The sequence below is a fragment of the Ipomoea triloba genome, chromosome 7 (genome assembly GCF_003576645.1).
Source record: "Ipomoea triloba cultivar NCNSP0323 chromosome 7, ASM357664v1".
Classification (NCBI taxonomy): Eukaryota; Viridiplantae; Streptophyta; class Magnoliopsida; order Solanales; family Convolvulaceae; genus Ipomoea; species Ipomoea triloba.
The window spans coordinates 5,802,057-5,810,991 of record NC_044922.1 but is presented as its reverse complement, the minus strand read 5'-3'; the positions used below and the strand labels follow the sequence as shown (position 1 = coordinate 5,810,991).

General features: G+C 37.5%; 1 protein-coding gene and 1 long non-coding RNA gene across 7 annotated transcripts; both read right to left on the bottom strand.

Moving 5' to 3' along the window:
* Nucleotides 1-1,907: 1,907 nt before the first annotated feature.
* Nucleotides 1,908-5,768, bottom strand: LOC116025509 (LEAF RUST 10 DISEASE-RESISTANCE LOCUS RECEPTOR-LIKE PROTEIN KINASE-like 1.1). 5 transcript variants are annotated; one of them, XM_031266749.1, is made up of 7 exons: nucleotides 5,301-5,768; nucleotides 5,080-5,227; nucleotides 3,884-4,821; nucleotides 3,763-3,804; nucleotides 3,385-3,627; nucleotides 2,461-3,302; nucleotides 2,124-2,266 (listed from the first exon to the last, which is right to left on the bottom strand). In XM_031266749.1, exons 3-7 carry the CDS (start codon nucleotides 4,590-4,592, stop codon nucleotides 2,177-2,179), a joined length of 1,926 nt encoding a protein of 641 aa, XP_031122609.1. In that variant the 5' UTR covers nucleotides 4,593-4,821; nucleotides 5,080-5,227; nucleotides 5,301-5,768; the 3' UTR covers nucleotides 2,124-2,176. The 5 variants fall into 5 exon arrangements, with proteins under 5 accessions (XP_031122610.1, XP_031122609.1, XP_031122608.1 ...); XM_031266748.1 differs by having other exon boundaries at nucleotides 3,884-5,227; nucleotides 5,301-5,487; nucleotides 5,572-5,768; XM_031266750.1 differs by having other exon boundaries at nucleotides 1,908-2,266; nucleotides 3,884-5,227.
* Nucleotides 5,769-5,926: 158 nt separating this feature from the next.
* On the bottom strand, nucleotides 5,927-7,524 carry LOC116025510. 2 transcript variants are annotated; one of them, XR_004099681.1, is made up of 3 exons: nucleotides 7,328-7,524; nucleotides 7,057-7,243; nucleotides 5,927-6,983 (listed from the first exon to the last, which is right to left on the bottom strand). It is a non-coding gene; the product is annotated as an uncharacterized LOC116025510 (long non-coding RNA). The 2 variants fall into 2 exon arrangements; XR_004099680.1 differs by having other exon boundaries at nucleotides 7,057-7,524.
* Nucleotides 7,525-8,935: the final 1,411 nt, after the last annotated feature.

Here is an 8,935-nt window from a genome sequence, read left to right as displayed (position 1 = left end):
ATTGATTTCTTAAACATGAACTACTCAAATATCTTTAGGTTAGCTTTCAAACACTGCATGAACCCGTGCTTAACCCCTTATTACTCAAACTCCCATTAAGCCATTCCTTGAGGACGATACACTTAATTTCCATCACCACTAAAATTACAACTTTCACTAAACGTGTTATTTTTATTTATATTTATAAGTTACACTTATTTTTCACATAATTTTTTTTACCTTTACACTTATTTTTCACATAATTTTTTACCTTCTCAACACTCTTAGCTTGTTGTGATAGTCATTCCTATGGGATGAATGCTTTTACAAATTTGGGTATTATTGCACTGTGAAATTAAAAGGCTAGGATTAATTTTTTGTAGTGACTTGTTGAAGCAAGTAGAGTCAATACCGCCTCCACTGAAGCTCGATCTCATGATCTCTCATATGAAAAAATCACTACATGCCATCTAAGTACAAAGTACGTACTTGGCACAAAATAGGATTAATTAATATCAAAACACATCACAAAATGTAATAATGGAAAAGGGCCAGAAGCATTAGCAAACTAGCTAGTCCACATCAGATTTCTTTATGCAAATTGATCCAATTTAAGCATATATATTAGTTTGCAAAAAAAAAAAGCATATATATTAAGAGCGCAGCAAGCTCAATTCAAATTAATCCAAAAGTAATTCTAGCTACTCATAATTAGAGATTTAAAGTAAAAGCACAATGAAATTGCATGTAATGAAAGCTCAAGTGAAATAGAAGAACTTTATGAAATGAAATTAAAGGAACTGAAATGGAATTGTAGAAAACTTATCTTTGATCCAATGCAATTTGAAGCTACAAACTTAAATTGAATGACAATCTTTGTTAATTATATATTGATCTACAAAGTGGAATTTGCAAGAGTTTATGAACTAGACTCTCATAGGTTTCTAAAGAGAGGAAGTACTCTGTTAGTTTTATGCTAAAACCGACAAAAGATCCTCTAAGTTACAGGATAATTGTCACTTAAAAGAATACGATCAGAATAGTTCTTTGTTGGGTGGTGGCTCAGAGAGCCGAATCCAACATCCTGCCATCAAAATGTGGCGCTGATTGCTATCAAGTATGAAGAAATAAGTGATGGATCCTTTAGCCTGTTGAGATTATAACATTATGATTTTGAGAAATGGGTCAATTCAAGCTTGGTTTGTGGGTTGTTGGAATGGATTTTTCTCCCTGTACAAAGTATTTTGTTAAGTATTAGAATAGGTTTAAGATGTAGAAAAATTATGTTTGTCACCAATTTTCAGTTATAAATGTATGTATATGTTTTCAAGTTGATTAAGAGGAATATAATTCCCACTGAACGCCCTGTCCAACTCAGCTCCGGTCGGCCGTCGCTTCCAGGTCTTGGTTACCGCCGTAGTTGTGCAGAGAGGACGAACCGGGTCGCAAAATGGGTCGTGGGTCTAGGGCTTAAAATTTTGGGTCTTCTAAATGATTTCTTCTGTAATTTCGAAATGGTCCCTAACATTTGCTGAAATCAATTCCTTTCATCCTCCATTATCTTTCAATTGAGCCCCAACTTCTCCAGTGTCATTCAATTAACCCCTCCTCTACATAGAGGATGAAAATAATACAAGATCGGCACTAAAATCAACCCAATTAATAATAACAAACATAGAATATAAGAAGAATGGTGTACAACATGACTTAAATAAGTACATAATCTTGACTTGAAAGAAGAAGACTTTCAATCTAATATGACATTTTTTAAAAAATAAAATGTTAAGTAGCTTACAAACTTGCAACAAATAGATAAGTCTTATTAATCTCTTTGATCCTTTTTCCACCCATTAAGCATTATAAAACCATAACCAATGATAAACAAGTCTAAAACGCCTTGAGACTTAAACTAACAATTGCAAGGATAGTAAGAGAGAAATCTGCAAGATGATATAATTATCTGAAGTATATGCTGAAGTCCAATGAAAAACAGCAGGGCTGTTTACAAGGAGTTCTGATACACACTCTTATTTTACTGTAATTAATACATGAAACCTGTGGTTCAAACTTCAAATATATACACAAGAAATAAAATTTCATTTATAGGCACAATAATCATAAGTTTGATAGGAAAACAAAATACAATACTCTGTAACAAATCCCTCATAGTTAGAAGCAATGGCAAAATCCAGTGACTTCAACTGCTCTTCCTAGTCGAAACGAGCTTCAAAATCCCATGAGGTGCAAGCGAGGGACCAGCCCAGGTCACTGCTTTTCTTTGTGGCTCCTGCATCATAAGATCACACCAAAAAGAAACAAGTTTATGGCCTAAAATGTCACATGGTTTCACAAGCATTTGGTAAAAAGCACAGCTCCATTTACTATACAGAATAAGCAACACAAAAATATAAATGTGTAGTCTCACTATCAGTTTAAACGTGTAATTGTATTTACTGGTTTTGGATAAGTTGGAGATCTTACCTCTTCTGTAGACGCATTAGTTTCCTCACCATTCACGCTTTCATCCTCGTTCAACTCATCGCCTCGAATCTCCTTCAAAGACTCCAATACCTGTTCCATTGTAGGCCTCATATCCTTGTCAGTTTGCAAGCACTGAAAAGCTAGCTCTGCTACTGAAGTAGTCATTCTCTTGATTTCAGTATCCATCTCATACCCCAGAGAGGAATCAATGAGTTCATCAAATGCTCCTATTAGAATCTTGTTTGTTGCTAGTTTTGCCAAACTGATCTCGTGTGTATGCCTGCGTACGTCCACAGCAGGCATTGAGGATAAGAGTTCAATAAGAACGACCCCGAAGCTATAAACATCACTCTTATAAGTGAGCTGATAACACTCGTGATAGTCTGGATCAACATATCCAGGTGTCCCTTTAGGTGTAGTGGTGGCATGGGTGACATTAGCAGGGAAGAGTTTCGAGAGCCCGAAATCTGCAACTTTGACGCAGAAATTCTCATCAAGAAGTATGTTACTGCTCTTAACATCGCGGTGGATTACTTCTGAGGCATGCAGATAAACCAATGCAGCTGCAGCTTCCACTGCAATCTTCAAGCGGATAGGCCATGTGAGCAGTCCATCTGCTGCTCTTTGGCCATGGAGGTGATCTTCAAGTGTTCCATTTTGAATGTATTCATACACAAGGAGGAGTTCGCGGTTATGCCTTGATGTGCAGCCATAAAGTGTAACGAGATTAGGGTGCTTTAGCCGGGTGAGAATTGAGATTTCATTCACAAACTGCTCCATTCTCTTGCAGTTGCGCTCATGAAGGCGCTTCACAGCAACTTCTCTTCCATCCTTAAGAATCCCTAATTTGCATTATTCCAAGAATTAGCCTAGATAGTAGTGAATCTAATGGCAGATGAAATTGAATATTTCTGATTGTCTTACCATAGTAAACAGTGCCAAAACCTCCATCCCCAAGTTCTTTAGAAGGATCAAAATTGTTTGTGGCTTCTTCAAGTTCAGAGTAGGAGAAGACTAGAATTCCAAAGAGCCTACTCCGGCCTCTCTCGAGGTCCAAGGTGGGATGTGAAGATGTATTTCTTGAATAGCCTTTGCTTCCTTTCTTGCGTCGCCAAACAAGAAAGATAGCCAAACTTACAAGGATAAGTGCTAAACCGCCTGAAATTACTGAAGAATGAAGACGTATTTATTAAGGATGGTGGCTATTACTCAGTTTTGCAGAAATGTAGAGAAAGTTGGACAATGTATTGCAGGTGGTTACTTTAGTTATACATAAAGGATATAGAAAGTTGAATAACTTACCAGTGATTAGAATCACTCTCAGCTTTCTCTTTCCTGTAGTCACTGTAAAATGTAAATAAGTGAAAAGAATTGTTATTTTGTTGGTCACTGTAAACTAGGCTATGGTCACATTAATATTTACCTTTTTTACATTGAAATTTATTGTTGCTGTCTGCTGTACATCGCCCTCCTCCGTAGTAACAGTCATAGCAGTCATTTGAGACATGTAATTCCAGACCAAAATGAGCAGTATTTTGTTTAACAAAAAATGGATTTGGATACAGGGTACAGTTAGCATGATCACATTTGGGATACTCTGGAACCAAGTGATTTTTATAGTACAAAGTCAATCCTTCAATACAGTCATACCTTTCATAATTGTAGAAAGGATCATCAGGTTGACTCTGATAACTGCATTTCCAAAGGTTGTTTGCTTCTGTTTTTTCAAAATTGTGGAATTTGAAAGAAGGAGAATTTGGAAATTGGATGGTGTAGCCGTCTAAAATTGAGCAATTATGGCTATCGAAGAGTCTCTGAAGTTTCGAGTCTCCAAGGAAGATCACATACTCACCCCAGTCACCCCAGACAGGTGGTTTCACAAGCTGAAGCTGATACCAATCTCCCCCGGTTTCCAACTGGAGTGTTGGAGGTGTTGCAGAACAATTTACTACCACTAACCCACAATGAGGCTGCGTGTGTTGAGCAAAAGGGAACTCCAGATGACTGATATTTCCACAGGAGAATTCCTTGGTACAATTATATGACAACTCATCTTCTCCATGAGCAAAGCATAATAAGAGAATTAAGGGAAAGAGAAGGAAAAAGAAACAAGGATTAAAGGGTAGACCCATACCATTACCAGCACCTCTCTCCTTCAATTCTCTCCCTCAAGCAATGGAGAAGGAAGAGAATTATAGAAGAGGAGAGCAGCCGGCCAGTAGAAAGACTTAAAAGGTGGACCTTGACTTGAGGTCAACTGTATTGTGCTGCATATTTCCACACGATGTAACCACAGAGCTGAAAGAGTCGATTGACTTGAACTTCTCGCCATGACTTTAGAAGTTAGCTACAAACAGCAAACTAGGAAATTGCCACTCAATTTCCAGTCAAAATATATATATATATAATGTACTGTGCATATATAATGCTGGAGTATGAAAAACGGGTTGCACATATGCCCCTTCTTCAATGGCTCTTCCATTTTGTTATCAACCAATCCTAAATTAATACTCTTAAATATTTATGGTAAAGTCAACAGAAAAATATGGTGGGTCCATATATAAATGGAAATCAAAGAATTATTTCTCTTTCGTGGGGACATGCAAGTAGAAAACTAACCCAAAAACACCGCAGGGAGTTTTGCATTACTGCAGCAGGTGACAGGGTCCAATTTCTTTAGCTCCTCACTCTACCAAAACCAACTATCAGACTTTAACAGGAAAGGATGAAATGTTTTTGTAAAAGAAGAATATGGCCAAATATCGACCTGCAACAAACAACATTTTTATAATACATAAGACTGCTTAAATTAGAGCAAAGATCAGTGAGAATGCATTTACTTATGTTTCTATGAGAATGCCTGCCTATTCATATCAACAGCCGGCAGTTACTGTTTTGCTCAAGGTCTTGTTTTAATGAGAGATCAAAGAGTTGTGAAGAACCAACCCCAACCACCCTTCTTGTGACACCAAGAACAATAAACCACCATCGGAGTCAAAGTGAGGATCAATATAATTCCTCTAAAAGCTATAATGAAACAAATTAAAAACAGAATCAAAAGTCTGGTCTGCTGAAAATCAAGAAAAAAAATAGAGTGGTTAGAATATATACTCCTGGGAAATAGAAGTGGTATTTTTCACTTATAGATTATGTTAGGGAATGAATTAACAAGCACTGCGGAAGCGGGTACGGTGATCGCGAATTGAGAATTATTGTAGGAAGTAATAATATGGGAGAAATATAAAATGACAAATAATGGAGATATTAATTTTGGGGAGATTGGAAATATAACTCACTAAATTATTGTAAAGAAAATATNAGGGTACAGTTAGCATGATCACATTTGGGATACTCTGGAACCAAGTGATTTTTATAGTACAAAGTCAATCCTTCAATACAGTCATACCTTTCATAATTGTAGAAAGGATCATCAGGTTGACTCTGATAACTGCATTTCCAAAGGTTGTTTGCTTCTGTTTTTTCAAAATTGTGGAATTTGAAAGAAGGAGAATTTGGAAATTGGATGGTGTAGCCGTCTAAAATTGAGCAATTATGGCTATCGAAGAGTCTCTGAAGTTTCGAGTCTCCAAGGAAGATCACATACTCACCCCAGTCACCCCAGACAGGTGGTTTCACAAGCTGAAGCTGATACCAATCTCCCCCGGTTTCCAACTGGAGTGTTGGAGGTGTTGCAGAACAATTTACTACCACTAACCCACAATGAGGCTGCGTGTGTTGAGCAAAAGGGAACTCCAGATGACTGATATTTCCACAGGAGAATTCCTTGGTACAATTATATGACAACTCATCTTCTCCATGAGCAAAGCATAATAAGAGAATTAAGGGAAAGAGAAGGAAAAAGAAACAAGGATTAAAGGGTAGACCCATACCATTACCAGCACCTCTCTCCTTCAATTCTCTCCCTCAAGCAATGGAGAAGGAAGAGAATTATAGAAGAGGAGAGCAGCCGGCCAGTAGAAAGACTTAAAAGGTGGACCTTGACTTGAGGTCAACTGTATTGTGCTGCATATTTCCACACGATGTAACCACAGAGCTGAAAGAGTCGATTGACTTGAACTTCTCGCCATGACTTTAGAAGTTAGCTACAAACAGCAAACTAGGAAATTGCCACTCAATTTCCAGTCAAAATATATATATATATAATGTACTGTGCATATATAATGCTGGAGTATGAAAAACGGGTTGCACATATGCCCCTTCTTCAATGGCTCTTCCATTTTGTTATCAACCAATCCTAAATTAATACTCTTAAATATTTATGGTAAAGTCAACAGAAAAATATGGTGGGTCCATATATAAATGGAAATCAAAGAATTATTTCTCTTTCGTGGGGACATGCAAGTAGAAAACTAACCCAAAAACACCGCAGGGAGTTTTGCATTACTGCAGCAGGTGACAGGGTCCAATTTCTTTAGCTCCTCACTCTACCAAAACCAACTATCAGACTTTAACAGGAAAGGATGAAATGTTTTTGTAAAAGAAGAATATGGCCAAATATCGACCTGCAACAAACAACATTTTTATAATACATAAGACTGCTTAAATTAGAGCAAAGATCAGTGAGAATGCATTTACTTATGTTTCTATGAGAATGCCTGCCTATTCATATCAACAGCCGGCAGTTACTGTTTTGCTCAAGGTCTTGTTTTAATGAGAGATCAAAGAGTTGTGAAGAACCAACCCCAACCACCCTTCTTGTGACACCAAGAACAATAAACCACCATCGGAGTCAAAGTGAGGATCAATATAATTCCTCTAAAAGCTATAATGAAACAAATTAAAAACAGAATCAAAAGTCTGGTCTGCTGAAAATCAAGAAAAAAAATAGAGTGGTTAGAATATATACTCCTGGGAAATAGAAGTGGTATTTTTCACTTATAGATTATGTTAGGGAATGAATTAACAAGCACTGCGGAAGCGGGTACGGTGATCGCGAATTGAGAATTATTGTAGGAAGTAATAATATGGGAGAAATATAAAATGACAAATAATGGAGATATTAATTTTGGGGAGATTGGAAATATAACTCACTAAATTATTGTAAAGAAAATATNCAATCTCCACCTTGGACAAATCAACCAGGAATTTAACAACTCGAACAACCAACTAAATTCAAGCAATGTTTGAATTTAGCAATAGGTAGTGGCTTGGTAAGCATGTCCGCTGGGTTCTCCAAAGTGTGAACTTTCTGAACAATGATATCTCCTGCAGCTACAACGTCGCGGATGAAATGGTATCTGACATCAATGTGTTTGGTTTTGGCGTGATATGTATCATTCTTGGTGAGATGAATAGCACTCTGACTATCAGAAAACACAGTAGTCTGACCCTGTGAAACACCAAGTTCCATAACCAAACCTCGTAGCCAAGTAGCTTCTTTGACACCCTCTGTTGCTGCAATATATTCCGCTTCAGTTGTGGATAGAGCAGCAATAGACTGAAGCGTAGCTTTCCAACTGATAGCACAATTACAGAGAGTGAAAATATAACTAGAAAGCGACCGACGTTTGTCAAGATCACCACCACAATCAGAATCCACAAAGCCCATAATGTTAGTAGATACAGAAGAATTCTTATCAAAAACCNTGACTATCAGAAAACACAGTAGTCTGACCCTGTGAAACACCAAGTTCCATAACCAAACCTCGTAGCCAAGTAGCTTCTTTGACACCCTCTGTTGCTGCAATATATTCCGCTTCAGTTGTGGATAGAGCAGCAATAGACTGAAGCGTAGCTTTCCAACTGATAGCACAATTACAGAGAGTGAAAATATAACTAGAAAGCGACCGGCGTCTGTCAAGATCACCACCACAATCAGAATCCACAAAGCCCATAATGTTAGTAGATACAGAAGAATTCTTATCAAAAACCAAACCCAAAGAAGATGTACCCTTCAAATACCGTAAAATCCATTTAACGGCATTCCAATGTTCCTTACCAGGGTTATGCATATATCGGCTCACAACACTTACAGCATAAGCCAGATCAGGTCTAGTGCATACCATAGCATACATAAGACTTCCAACAGATATGTCAAATTGTAAACCTGTGTCTACTCCATTTGGTGCACACTTTAAGTTGTCTTCTGAATTATGCCCTAAGTCAGAAGCTGATGTGGCTTATATGAAAAAGGTCCCTTACTCAAGTGCTGTTGGAAGTCTTATGTATGCTATGGTATGCACTAGACCTGATCTGGCTTATGCTGTAAGTGTTGTGAGCCGATATATGCATAACCCTGGTAAGGAACATTCAAATACCGTAAAATCCATTTAACGGCATTCCAATGTTCCTTACCAGGGTTATGCATATATCGGCTCACAACACTTACAGCATAAGCCAGATCAGGTCTAGTGCATACCATAGCATACATAAGACTTCCAACAGCACTTGAGTAAGGGACCTTTTTCATATAAGCCACATCAGCTTCTGACTTAGGGCATAATTCAGAAGACAA

Coding starts and splice junctions, on each gene's coding strand:
- LOC116025509 (XM_031266750.1), bottom strand. CDS start 4,592: ATGGGTCTACCCTTTAATCCTTGTTTCTTTTTCCTTCTCTTTCCCTTA. Junction 3,628..3,762: donor GAGAGTGATTCTAATCACTG/GTAAGTTATTCA, acceptor TTCATTCTTCAG/TAATTTCAGGCGGTTTAGCA. Junction 3,303..3,384: donor TTTTGGCACTGTTTACTATG/GTAAGACAATCA, acceptor AATGCAAATTAG/GGATTCTTAAGGATGGAAGA.